Source organism: Poecilia formosa, unplaced genomic scaffold (genome assembly GCF_000485575.1).
Source record: "Poecilia formosa unplaced genomic scaffold, Poecilia_formosa-5.1.2 Scaffold9, whole genome shotgun sequence".
NCBI lineage: Eukaryota > Metazoa > Chordata > Actinopteri > Cyprinodontiformes > Poeciliidae > Poecilia > Poecilia formosa.
This window is the reverse complement of record NW_006799948.1, coordinates 1323339-1338260: the sequence shown is the minus strand read 5'-3', so window position 1 is coordinate 1338260 and position 14922 is coordinate 1323339. Positions and strand designations below refer to the sequence as shown.

Here is a 14922-nt window from a genome sequence, read left to right as displayed (position 1 = left end):
GATCCAAAACACATGTGGTCAAGATACCCAGACCAAGCGCCTCAAAAAGGCCTGTGGATTTTGCTGAAGCAAAGAGAGCGTAAGACGACCCAAGGCTCTGGATGATGTAGACAGAACGTCAAACATGTTCCTCTCTGTAAGCTCCACGGTAATGAATGTTGAAGAGTAATAAGTACTGTCCTAATAAAGCAAGTCTTTTTGCCCCTTAGCCCTATTTTGTACCATATTGCACCTTTCTAGGAGTTGCCTGCAATGGTGCGTTTTGCACCAACTATGCATCAATTTGTACTCCCCATGGACACCCTTTGTACCTCCTATGGCATATGATGATTTAATGTCATTTTGTAGATTCTACTCTCAAGCTCCTTTCATAAAACACTTCAAAGCAGCGTTGAGGTGCCTTTTTGCAACCTCTGTGTTTTGTGAAAGTGCAGTCTCCTACTCTCACAACACGCCGGCTGCCAAGCCAAACATGACAGTTACAGGCCTGCATCGGGAGAGATGTACAAGGCCAGGAGGTCTTTGTGGATTGAGCGGAGTGATGTGTCGATGTAAGATTTGTGCGACCACCCAGAAGCAGCATTTACAAGTGTAACAAGACTCATCAATCATTTCCGATGACAGGAGTAAGAAGGTGGCATATACAATTTAAATGTGAAGCATTTGCTCTGCCAAAAACAACATCGCTACTCTGAGCTTCTCTGTCAATATTGTTTTGAAGAGAAGGGGAGAAATCCATCTAATATTTTTTTAAAGAGTTACCGGAACCAAACACAATGGAAATAGGACACAAAGCAACATACTTAGAAAATGATGTATTGGTTTATAAGGTTATTCAAGAGATTTAAGTATTTGAAAATCCACAAACTATGAAAATATATAACTACTAAGAAAAATATGCTTTTGTGTAATTTGTGGAATGTTCTATTTACAGGTGTAAAATGCAGCTGGGAAAGGATGAAATGTGGGTACAAATTGGGACGGGAGTAAACTCTACAAAAAGCAAAGCAAAGGACAATCTGCACACACAAGCAAAGGCAACTCTTCTGGGAAAAAGGAAATGGTCAAATTTCCTCAGAAGGTTGAGAAACGAGGTGAGGGCCTGTGGCACAGGCTGCCAAAAAATGTCTTTGAGGACAAGTGCAAGTGTGTGTGTGCGTGTGTGTGAAAGCTACAGTCTAAGCAACATTGTTAGACATCAAATATTTAGCATTATGGATTACAAGTACAAAGTGAGTGTGTGTTGTTGTCAAGTCACGACAAAGAAACTACACTGTTTAATGATTCATTCCTGGATCCTTATTTTAGACTCGAGGTGAACTCAAGTCCACCTTACGTCTGCAGGTAAGAGACCAGTCGCAGATTGTGACTCAAACCACTGAAGAATGAAAGCAAATATGAAAGACAACCCTGTCTTTGCATTTTACAGTCAGTTCATCGTCTTCTGCTAATCTAATGAGGTTGTAAAAGGGAACTGTAGAACACATGGCAACATGCAAAGCAAATCTTCAAACCTGCGATGTGGGGCTCCTCAGGGTTGTGATTTTGAGTCACTTTTACTTCGACAATATATATGCTTTCAATAACAGATTCCTAAACAGGCTAAGATGATATTCATGTCTTTATATGCAGATAATTCCGAATGAGTGACTTTCACTTGCAAGTGATGCCAAAAATAATAATAATAAAATAATAATAATAATAATGACTTTCCTTTAACCTCTTACACGAGAAGATCCGATCAGTGCCTGGTCATATTTCCAAAAATTGTGCAATAAATTGGCAACTGTGAAAAACTAATATCTTGACAGACATGCCACATGAATAGTGACAATCTACTGTTTTTGTTTTTGTAAATTAACATTATATTGAAAAAATGTGGCCCAGTTAGAGCAGTCACCTTCTTCCCAATGAAAGTTCGAACCTTATAGAAGGTAAAGAGAAAAAAAACTGTTTATCTCTGATTCATCAATTTATTCATTGATGGTGAATAAAATAAAACTGAAAGGAGGTTGGGGTTCTGCTACACTCTGCTAAGAATCCATCCGAGACAAAAAACAATGCATCCTCCTGATATGATCTTGTGAAACTTCTACCAAGATCTACCTACTTCGATGGCAACTTGGACTGTTTCACAAACAACTCAAATGGCACGTTCAAAATATGCAGAGACAAGTCGGGTACAAACTCACCACCGAGCTAAAGGTGTTTTAAGCTAGGCTGGTGAAGAATATAGCTTCTGTCAGGTACCATCTGTCATGCCGCCCACAGCTGAGCTAGAGTTCATAAGCAGTTAGACATGATTCATTTGCTCTTTATTAATTCAAGATAAGGTTTGATGGGACTCAACTAAGCACTTCAGCTGTAAACCACAACATACGCATGATTAATTTATCAACATTTAATAGCCCCTTTGCATTTCAAACTACAGCCTTTCCGTCGTAGGCTCTTATTGCTTCACCATTCCTTCTAAATCTAAAAAGCTCCCTCAGAAGCAATAAAATAGCTTCTAACACAGCACTTTCTGTTTTGATCAAAGTTCATGTATTACTTTGAAAAGGAGGAAGCCTCAGTGAGCCTCGAATCCGATGCTGCAGCTTTCGCAAGTTGTGAAGACATTACAAGTGCCTCGCGCAGGCTAAATGGTGTGTAAGACAAGGAACATCTGTATTTTAATGGCAAGCAGGAATAAAATGTGAAGCATGTGACAGTAGAGCAGTAGAGAGAGCTCCAGAAATGACAGAGGAAGAGGTTCAAGCATATGTTCAAGTATACACTCAGTACAGCTGGGCGTATCACCAAGGGAGAGGATCCACTTCAGACCCTAAAACAGCTCTTCATTCCTCTTCTGGCGATGCGTCTCACCTGATCAATCACTCTGATGTGGTCAAATGCCTGACACGCAACTTCTGGGTCAAATGGAAAGATACATTATATGCACTCAACTCAAGTCCAAAGCACATTCCGACAAATACACACCTACATACCTAAAAATCAATAGCAGGCATTTGGTTGTATTGACAATGCCAAGCAAGGTTAAGTATATGGACTTCCTGTAGGCGCCGCCTGTTAAGCTTTGGGCAAGGTAAATATGAAAAAGCACTGGGGTCATAGAGGTCAGATTTGTTTGAATATCATAAAGATTCAGCTCCCTCCCTCTCCTTCTTGTCTCTAAACATCTGGAGGATGTTTTTAAAAATGGCTTCCTAGGAAAACCTCCAATCTTCTTGAACTCAGGAGTCTGGTGAGCTCTATAATATACACAAGACTTTTAGAAGTTAAAACAATTCTAGCCATCATACAGAATCTTGAGTTTTTGCATGAATAAAAAAGCTCTGAGATATTTCAACCAGCGTAATAATGTGACATTTGAAATTCAGGGCACGTTCAAAAGGCTCTTATTGTGAAAAGTTTGCTGTGTGCGCGCACCATTTGTCACCCGACAAGGAAATCATTGTGCCTGCTGGCCGCGGTTTGCTCAACATTCGAAAGGCTGCATTAGCTGAGTCATCCCCCGGCTGGCTGCTGAGGAGCGCACCCGGGTCTCAGCTCATCTGAAGAAGAGACACGTCTGACAAGATATAAATGTTTGCTGGACTGACCAAGGGCATTTTTGTTATTCTTCTCGGCAAACCCTGAAAACCCGGTAACAAGACAAACAAGCCAGAAAGTTTTGAAGATCAACATTTTACTGTTCCATCTTGCAGCTTTTACACCCAGCACAATAAAATGTCTTTGAATTGTTTGCATTATTCATTAACGTTCGCTGGAATCATTACACTATCTGGCCGATATTGGATACTTTCACACATTTGACAGGAAATATTTGTTATTTTTACATTTCAGGCTTTACTATGAATCTATTGCACATATTCTGAAACAATAAAGCTAAAGATGGTTTCTGATTCAGAGTGTGGAAAATGTCACCACCTTTTCTAGCGTCTATACCAATTTAGATCAGCCTTATTAATTGTGGTTAATGTCCTGTTTTATGTATTATGCTTTTTTTTCTTTTATGATTTTGTCTGAAATAAGTGCAAGTGGTCTACACTTACACTTGATTCCGATAAAAAGTGAGAGTTTTTGGAAATGCACTACATAAGTAAAATATATTATTATTATTACTACTACTTGAGCTAAATCTACAATATTTGACTTGCCAAATTAAAACTGCCTGATCTTTTAATATATTTAGATTCTTTTACACAATTTATGAGCTGTGATATCTTCACTCTAAAATTTAAAAACAAAAGGAATGTCAGTGATTTGTTTTGTACCTTCCAAAATGCTGGTTTAAGAGGGTCTATAGAAAAGAAAGATGTGACAGTCATATTTTTTAAAAAGAAAAAAAAAAAAAACAAAACAAAAAAAAAAGATCTTTACATTTCTTTTGTACCTGAACCATCATCAACACAGAATACATATGTGTGAATGAGACCAAGAGAACAGGCAGGAAAGCGAAGCTGCAGGAAGTAAAAGCACTGAAAATGGAGGAGTGCAAGCACCTGGGGGTCAACTACCCAAAGCAACAGGAAGTGAATCAAAGAAGAGCAAAGAGTGCAGGCAGAATGGAGTCGAGAGCGTATTAGGAAGGTTTACAAGCAGTGATGAGCGGCTTAGAAGCAGCGCCACTGATAAAAGGACGGGGGGCGCCGAGCTGAACATGAACATTTTCATTTGTGGCAACGAAAACGGACGGAATCAGAAATGAGCACATAACAGTTAAAGTCATGGAGGCCAGACGGTGGTGTTTAACGCATTCAGAGGGGATGGAGGATATATGGGACAAAAGATGCTGAATATGAGCCTCCCAGGGAGGCAGAGAGCCTGCAGAGAGGGTGATAGGAGACACTAAGGGCAGAGAGAGAAGCAGATGACTTGCTGTGGCAACCTGCGGAGGATGCAGCCGGAAGAATAAAAAAGGGATTTGTACGTGTACACGTATTTTTAAACTTTTTTTTTTTTGTGGCACTAAGCAGGTCTAAAAATGAGGGTTTGTACACTTTTCAAAAATAGTGAAATTCAAGCATTTTTCAAGGCAAGCCTTCAAACTTTCATAGGACAGATAAAAACAATATAAATGACAATTCTATATACTGCTATACTATTTATTACTGCAATTAATAAAGTATTGTGCTAGTATTCTACATACAGCATGGTCAAGGTAAACTAAAGTGTAAAAATGTAATTTTTTGAAATGTCTCTCTAAAACTTCACTTTTTCATTCTCCTTTTTCTCCTCCTTCCCCTCTTAAACTTTTCTCTGATGAAGGAAATGACTGGGGAAAAAAAAAAAAAGTGAGTCTCACACTCTGACGTGAAACTCCAAAGTTTTTGTCATCTCATCTGCATAAAACTGAAAACTCAGAGCTACACGCCGCATCATATTGCCGTTTCGTCTTGGAGGGGGGAAGGATGTTGTCGTCAGGGAATAATTCCTAAACCCTAAAATCTCCCGCAGAGCCAGAAAGAGGAGGAGGGAGAAAAAAAGAAAAGCATGATAACGGCGGGCCCTGTGTGTGATCGCACCTGATACGTGTCCCACAGTCTGATCGTGCACCGCAGCGGCAACTCCCTCATCAGGAGGTTGTTCATCCAGCGGAAGGCGAACTGCAGGTACTCCACCTCGTACTGCTGCATGTGGCGGTGCACAGACTCTGGCAGAAATTAGAACAAAACAACAACAAAAAAAACATGATATAAAAACCTCAAAAACGCAAAAGAGAACAGATGCAAAACGCTTTCATGGTGAGACGGGGCGGAGGGGGGGAAGAAACCTCTAAGCGACACCGTGGTGTGAGATTGTCTTTCTGAACTCCCTCTTCTCTATTACAAAACTGCTGTCATCGGTGTCACGCGCGCGGCTGTTTCCTCATAATTGAAATGTAATTACAGAGCCATCCAAATTGTCTGGGAACGGCCTCGTAGCCGGCGCGGGATGAGAAATGGAAGCGGAATTGTATTGTTAACCAACACTCCAGAGAAATTGCATGTCGCTCCGATGGAGACTGAAGTGCATATAAATTAGGTCAATGGCGTCCAGAGGTGAAGGCTGAATGACGGCTTACATGTAACGTATAGAGAGCATGTTAATTACTTCTTTGACATCGGCGCCCTCGGCAGAAGCTGATAAAAATTGTGTTGCGCCGACTTCTGACCCGTCGCGGAAAGTCAAGAGTGTCGGAAACCAAAGATCGGGACCCTGTCACTTAAAGGAAAAAAAAAAAAAAAAACAAAAAGAAAAGAAAACTCCAGAGTGAATATTAATGAGACGTCCCTCCTTTTCTCACATTCAGGTTCAACTTTTGATCTCTGTGGAAAAAATGTTGATTATTTCTCTGCAGAAAAAGAATTCATTAAAAAAGGAGTTCACTTAATGCTGAGAATTTCCAGAGAAATGTTCCACTTTTGTCACATTATAACCTCAAATATCAATGCTTTTTTATGGCTTTAATAAGACATACAAACAATAAAATAAAACATACAAATTAGTGCATAATTGTGAACGGGAAGGAATAATTTGATGCAGCTGCAAATCTGTTGAGTCACATCTCTGCCCGATTCACGTCTTACCACAGATTCTCACCTGGATGTGTGTCTGGACTTTGACTAGGCCACTAAGGGCATGCATCTCCAATCCTCAAATCATGTGGTTCGACATATTTATATCTATTTAATTGTTCCCCCCCCCAGGATTGCTCTGTATTTAGCTCCTTCCATCTTTCCCATCCACTGAGCTTCTCTTTCAATTGTAAAAAAAATGTAATGTAATGTAAATGTGGCTGTGTTGTGACATAAAATTAAAGGGAATTTATTACATTTGCAAGAAACTATACAATGGCAATTCCCAACAAAATAGCACCTTAAGCCACTTTACAAGGCAGAAAGTTCCAATTTATAGCCAATTATAAAGAGATTTAGATCCACTTAATCTCCTGAATTGTAAATAAGGTTGCACTGATAAAACCACTAGATCGCATCTGCATGCATGTGGTTAACAATAGTCAACCAACTGTTGCCAACTTAGCCACTTTTCAGGCAGAAAAAAAAAGGCCAAGATGGGAATCAGCAGATCAGGCTTTTCAAAAGATTGCAGTGGGAATGATCAATCAGATCACTCCCACTGGCAATACAATTAGTACAATTAGGTAATTTAAATGTTTTCTGAATTCACTGCAAGGTGAAACTGTACAAAGATCTTATTATAGGTAAACAGTTTTTGAACATTTTTATTGTTGCTGAAATTATTGTGGAGCAGAAGAAAACAAAAATGTTTCCAAGACGCCAACATAAGTAAAGAGACCACACATCTCCTTTTCACCGGATTGCTCTTCTCCGCCTGATCCACCGAACGCACAGAGAGAGGGCCACATGTTGCACGGCGCGCCTTCAATATGGCCCCGGTGCGGGGCTCAAACTTCAACGTCAGTGTCACGGCGTGCTGGCAGAACGCTCACGGAGAAGAATGGATGAGAGGCGAACACGTCGCCCGCGTACGGCGGCGGCGCGACGCCGAGAGTGACTGCCTTTGTTCTCCGTCTCCGTTCTTGATAAATGTTTGTTTGATGCCGTCTCCACATAACAAAAGATTAAAAATACCACCCAGTATTCTGTGACTCCTCGTTTCATAGTCATCAAGCCCATGACACTCATTCTTCCTCACACACACACACACGTGCACGCACACGCATAAACACACACATAACTCATAATAGAGCTGTAATTATGGAGCTGTCAGTGAATCCATAAGAAAAGCCAGTTAAGGGAGGAACTATCGCATCCTCTTCTCTCACACTCGCTTGCTCTTAATCAGAGCTGACTGACAGCACACACACACACACACACACACACACACACACTGCTTCAATAACCCTTTTATTGGTAAAACATTACGCAGATACTTCTAGCCAGGGCCACATGCATTATTATTACCGTCGAACACACACCTGAACGACACCTATCTTGCTCTCGAAGACACAGGCGGGGACGCAGGGTAAACACGAAGCTATTATTTCACACTCTTCTCCACAGTTTAATTATCACATGCTGCTGCAAAAGCATAAACAAGGAAAGCTCATTAACGGCGCATGCATCACGGTGACAGATCTGAGCTAGCTGCCAAGCAGAGGCAAAAGGGAGCGGAACTACTTTAGACAATGTTAAATTACACTAATGAACTTGCTCCTCCTAATATTAGCGACTTCTGCAAACAGCGAGGAGGGGGAAGGGAAGAGGGCGCGGCGGCGACAGAGGGCAGGGTTATTCGTTATAACGTGGCAGAGAGGGAGAAATATTGAACATTATTAAATAAAAAAAATAAAAAAATAAAATAAATAAAAAGGAAAAGTTGAAGACGTGTGAGGGGAAAGTTGTAGAAGTTGAACCTTATTACTCATTGGGCTGCTGGAACAGTGCTGAGCATGCTGAGTGGGGTTGTTATCAGGGCTGAGGATGACACGTCTCACAGGCTGATTGACTGATGAGTCTGGTCCTCCAGCCTGGTGTTGGGTATAGTGTTGGCTCTCCTCGTCCTCAGCCCCCCCACCGCACCCCCTCGGTGAGACTGCAGCCCTGGGCTGGTTGGACAGCAGGAGGTCAGAGGTTCTGCAGTGAGCAGCTCTCAGGTTTCTGCTGATGAGGCCGATTCTGCCCGACTTGACACTCTCCTTGGTAAAACATGTAGTTACAGTTAGACTTTTTTTTTCCCTCTTTCTCCTTTCATCTTTTCCTCTGCCCCATCATCCGGCACTCCTAGTATGTTGACACTTTATCTCACTGCAACCTTCGTCTGCTTTTTTTAGTTGCGTTAAATACAAAAACCAGGTGAAACGTCCTTCTTCCACCAATTGCTTACAAATAATTTCAAGATTAATTTACCGTGATCAATAAACTTTAAATTCTATTGAACATTTAACTGCAAACAACTGGAAGACATTTTAAATATCCGAGATAATTAAACAAAAACAGAAAAAACAAATAAAATGAATTATGAAAGCTCTAAATAAAATTCTTGTTCAAGAAAAGGGCTAGTTGGGAGCAAAGCACCAGACTGAACACTTTGTTCCCATCCGGTTTTTTGTAGGAAATGGAAATTATTAAGCTAGTTGATGACAGCTTGTGTCATCACAGCTGCAAATGTATAAAGAAAAATCATATTTATCATCATGACCATGACATGTCATTAAAGTGTCTGGAGAGCTGGTTTATTTTCTCAGGGTCAGTACTTAACTCTTTTGAATCTCATCGCAAGAACAGAAACTTCTTTGTGTCAACAGGTAACTTCTCATCGGATCGGATGCATGTCACATGTGGGCATTTATCGGATGGTTTATTCGTTGGGAAACATTTCTTATGGCAATTTTGATTTATTGTTATAATAAATGTCAGTTTTTTTATGTTAAATAAATAAAAAAAAAAACTGACAATATGATCTGAGATGTCTTTTTTTTTTTTTTCTTATTTGCCATTTTCTTCCCTGTCTGAAGCAGAATCAAACATGGAGAAGCAGCATTCACTTTCTTTGCACCACAATATCTGGAACAAACTTCCAGAAAACTGCAAAGATGCTGAACCCTGAGGTTGAGGCTGAAACAGCCACCTGTTTGGAGTTGTCTCTGACTGGAAGTGACTGGAACACTGATCAATATCTGCTGGGTGATCAAAACGCAATGTTTATTGCTAGTCAAACTGGTCACTATATCATGTTTATGGTGTAGAGCACTTTGAAGCTTTTTGGTGGGGAAATGTGCTTTACATATAAACTTGACCTAGATTAGAACTCAACCAACAGTTTTGTGACCGGTTGCTGCTAAAAGATTCAATTGAACCGGTAACATGATGGGTGGCAAAAAATGTCCCAAAACGTCTGCAAACTGGATCTAACCCAAGAAAATACTCATCTAATTAGGAAGTGACTGACATGTTTGGCACTGATAATAAGTTACCAGGTTTTATGACAAACATAAAAAGCCACAGTTGTTAACCAAAGCTTTCAGGGTAGACAAAGTAAACTTGCAACCTCTACACTGAGCTGTTTCATTTCCATGGCAGCACTATGTAATATTTATGGACATAAACTGGAAGAGTAAGAATATTTATATCAAAACCTCTGGTGTTCTGACAAGGCACCTACATGAAAAAGCACAGTTGGGGCCTCCGTTTTCCATTACATATATCTTGAAAATAACCCCCTTTATGGCATTTTGCAGTGACGGGCACTGAAAAAAAGGCTCAAAAACTAAAAGTTTTGTCTGAAACCAAACAAAACACGCAGCGAGTCAAGTTAAAGAACTTGGAAAAAGCTCCAGACTGAAAAGACTACCGATAAGAAGTCTTTAAATCTCTTGAAATACATCAGAGAACACGTACAACTCAGTGTGGTGAGCAAAGGGTGATCTCTGAAGACTGTGTGGGAAGAAAAGGAAAAATTGTGTAACTGACCTCGGGTCAGGTTACAAGCCACTGAAGCAGACCTCAGTGTGAAGCTTTGAAAAGCAGGGGCCTGATTTCAAAAGAAAACCTTCTGCTGAAGCTACAAATAGAATATACACAGATTAAAAGTCAGGTACATAACCCACAAGGCCAATACTATCATCTACTAATGCTACAGAAAGGGTAATTATCCCTTCCAAACTCGTACACGTATGGAAGGGTTCCTTCTTTGCCACAGTCACTACAGTCTCACAGCAGACCCAGGATCAGCGAGTGTGCCGCAGATGCACGCTTTCATTAGCATAGATAGATTCACCTTGGGGCAATTTGCATGTAGATGAACTTGTTCTAATGCACTAGCATGCTGCAAATACAGAGATAAAAGAGATAAAGAGATCAGAGGAACGCTACGTGCCAACAAAGTGGTTGTTGTCTTTTGAGGCGGTACATTCGCCGGCGTCAAGCAAGGCTAATGGGAGTTAGAGTTATTAGCGCAAGACGATAATTACACAGAGGGGTAGTCTGACGGACGAGCATGGAGACACACACACACACACATTTCAAATGCAAGATTTAAAGCGAAGAGGAAGGAATGATCAGACGTAGTGGTGCAACGACACCTCAAAAAACTATGGGTTCAAAGAAAAGAAGTGCTTTAAGCTTAGTTTGGCTACCAGGCATCGACCTTTTCCAGTATCCTTGGCAATTAAAGTTTCATACAGTTAGTATTTCAACAATGCTAACCAGCGTTAGCAGCGTAAAGGGTAAAGAGAATGGCTCTTTTCCCTGAACTTCAGAACTTTGTGAGAGGCGTTCTTTGTTTTTTACCAGTTGACTTGCTTATAATGGGCTGCTCATGTCAACAGCTATTGTTCCTACACATTTTAAATTATATTCATTTACTGTGCAAATAAATACAAGGGGTGAAAAAGTGTCGCATTTAATGGTACAGAAGAGGATCTTTGTTTCTGCCAAAGCAACTCAAATCTTTTACTTTCTTCTTTTCTCATGTTTCTATATTACGAATAGCCCTAAAATGTTAAAGCGCACACCACTTACAGTAAAAGACTACATAGGGAGTTCATATTTAAGAATTTTATACTTTATGAAAAAATAACCATGTTTTTCTGCAAGAATATGTTGCACTTTGTGAATAAACTTTTTACTTAATGCAGATGATTCTACTTTTTTTTGTGAATTTCACTCATAAAAACAGGTTTCTCTAAATTAATATAAAAGTACACTAGGAATAAAATGGCTTTATTTTCTAAAGTAATAAAAAAAACTGTTCTATGTGCCACACAGTTTCCTGTCATTCAAAAAAATAAAATTTCTAGAGGAGGCATATGGAAAGCACAAAGCTGAGGGAACGCCAAACATTACTTTTGCAAACATTACAACGTTGACTGAAAACTGCTAAAACAGTAAGAATAATTGTTTTCAATAAAAGCATTTAGAGTATGTTGGATACTTTTTAATTTTTGTACAAAAAAAATCCAGATATTTTTTCTTAAGGGTATCAGAATGTGAGACTTTCATTCCAGCTAACCATCTTGCTCGCTAGCTATTTATTGGCATATTTTTGACATCCATAAAGGACGACGTTGTTCAAAATCTAGTAAGATTAAGGTCATAAAAGCAGGAAACACCTGAAGCTGCTCATTTCTGTCAGCTATATCTCCTCTGTAATTGACCTATAAACGTCCTACAGTTTTATCTATTAAATATCACCAGCTAGAGCGGTAAATTAACACATCTCAAAGATAAATCAATTTGTTACTCATGGATCAGCAAGACTGAGAAGAAGAAAAAAAACTCTTCAATGTGGGAGAATTCAATTGTCAGAACTGCAGAGAAAACGCGAATAATCCAAAACAAAGAAAATACAGTTAATTTGGGATTTGTATTAGCTGTAAGAAACGTACGGCTCCGGCAAATCATCCTCCCGCTGTTAGAAGACAGAACCCCACATTTTATCGAAAAAAACCAACAACAGCCTGGATAACCCCGCATCTGATAAGTGCTGATAGGTAATTTTGGAGCAGATGAGAGGCTATTGTTCCCAGAACAGATGCTATGTCGACAGCGGGGCGAAAAACAATCCTGTAACACAAGATAAGAGGTATCTGTGATCTCATTAGAGCTGGTAATGTCAAGCTAGCGGGGTATAAAATGTCTCTGCCGCAGCTATGATGACAGGGCACTTATGGAGGAGATACAGTAAATGCGTTGTCATTTTTTTTATGTTGATCTCTGCAAAGATGGAAGGACGACCATCAACTAAACAATGGGATTGGTTTCGTGTTAATAGCATCTGGAGAACTTGGTGTTTGGTCACATTAAGGTCAAAGGTCCAAAAATAAAATCAGATTTTTTCATTCCAGCTTTGATTTTAATTGATTTTCAATTGATTCTGGCTTTGTATTCTAAAAAGAAATAAAAAAAATATTCTCAAAAAGTGGCTTTTATTTCAATCATTCCTTCTGCTACGACAAGTTTTGCTCAGTTATGAGAATGTTATGATCTGAGCAGAATACGATTTAATTTTAATCTTAAAAATACAAGAAAAAAGTTGTTCAAGTTAGAAAAAAGCTTAAACAGCGCTATTAATCTGATAAGAACAGTTCAGTATGTTTCTTCAAAATGGTGATTTGCACGATCAGTTCTTTATCTGTAAAACTTATATGAAATACAGCTTCACAATATAATCAATATTCCTCATTTAATTTCTTTTTATGTTTTATGTCAGAGTTCACGTAAAATTACAACTTCATCTGACAAATATCATGGTACGACTTTATTCTTGAAATGTTATGATCTTATGCTCGCATTTAAGAAAAGAATAACTAAGCTTGGTCCTAATTTTCTGTTGTAGAGTCGACCTGAACAAGCTGGTCAAACAAGATGGCGGCTGTGGGTGTGCCAACGTCATGCTGACCTCAAAATGTTTATTGGTGCAAAAAAAAAAATAATAATTACCAGATTTTCCATAAAATCTTAAAAAAACTGATTAATCAGTCTGCTGCGTTTCCTACATTGCCTTTGGCGGAGTGAAAGTCTTGCATCTTTCTTAAAATTTCCTAAAGCGTATAAAGTGAAAAATGAAATCAGAGCACTGTTATTCTGACTATGATAAACAACACGTAGATAAATGATGATGTTGTTTTAATACTACAAAGAAAATATTCTCAGCTGCTTCTAACTGACTGATATATACTAGAAGTTAAAGGCATTCTGGTATTTAAATCAACAGAATTACTCATTGTGTTCATGTTTGCTCATCAAGGGAACAACTGGGGAGTTATAAAGTATATTATACCATATTTAACTAGGAAAAATTGTCAGAGAAGAAATATACAAAAATAAAAAAAGCAGGAAAGCTCACAAACTCCCTGTCCGACTCTCCAGAGGAAAACCTGCTCTGTTCTTGAGGTCGACTGACTGATCTGGTCATCCTGCTTCTGCAGGAGTTCTGAAAAAAAAAAAACTGTACCGACCTTTACCGACATTCACGCACCATTTAAATGCAGCGGGCGAGTCGCGCTCGCCCTCTGGCTGACGGAGCGAGCGACGGCAGAGCGGGACGGCGCCGCAAGTTTGCCAAGAACGTGAGCGCTCGGCAGAAGCTCGCTGTGATAAGAGCGCGTTTCGCACAATGCATCCTGTACGCCCATGCATGCCTCATGAGTGTTAGGTTGACTAAGTTAGAAAGGGAAGCTTTTCTTTCCCCTCTGGGAGTAAAAAAAAAAAAAAGAAAAAAGAAAAGATAAGACAGAGAGGAAAAGGGCAGCTTTGGTAATTAACACATAATTTTAACCATGTGTGGGGAAATGTCATTAAACTGTGGATGAGTCCACTCGGTTTGCATATATTATCTTCCCGAGCCCCCAGCCGCCCTCGTGTTTCCCCTGCGCTGTATTCACGAGCATGCACACTTTTCCACACAGCTGAGCGGAATGCTAAGCAGCCGGACGCCATATTAGAGACATGTAATTAAAAATAGCTTAAAGTTATACAAAGTTCAAGCAAAAAATAAATAAATAAAATAAAATAAAATAAAAAAAAACAAGAACTGTCATTTACATGCACAATAGATTTAAAACACACACACAGCATTAGTAAACCGCAATATTTTTTTTGATAAAACGAGTAAGATCCATTTTTTTGGAAATATTCTTACACTAAAATGTAAAAAAAAAAAGAAGTCAACATAACTGAATAGGTGTGTATTAACTCAGTTTCAGCATTCTGTCTGCTTGGCTTCACAACAAGCAATAAGTATAGTGACTCTGCTCAAGCTGAAATAAACTTCTGCTACTGAGGTATAATTTTCCTGTGTTTGTTCTTGACAGTTGCTTATTTGAGCCGTATTTAGGAGACGGGTTAGAAAATGTCGAAATGATCCCGCACAAAGGTATCAGTCAGGAGAGGGAGGGAGAACTGTGGGAGAACGTGTCATGGTTCTTTGAAACTTAAAACAGGCTACGGTGTA

General features: G+C 39.4%; 1 protein-coding gene across 2 annotated transcripts in view; it reads right to left on the bottom strand.

Annotated features, from left to right (window-relative positions):
• Positions 1-14922, bottom strand: part of tbc1d22a (TBC1 domain family, member 22a) — a 130313-nt gene that overhangs the window by 37725 nt on the left and 77666 nt on the right. For both annotated transcript variants that reach the window (XM_007577889.2, XM_007577881.2), the window contains exon 12: positions 5529-5656. In XM_007577889.2, the coding sequence (XP_007577951.1) occupies positions 5529-5656 (128 nt within the window). The remainder of the gene's footprint in view (positions 1-5528; positions 5657-14922) is intronic.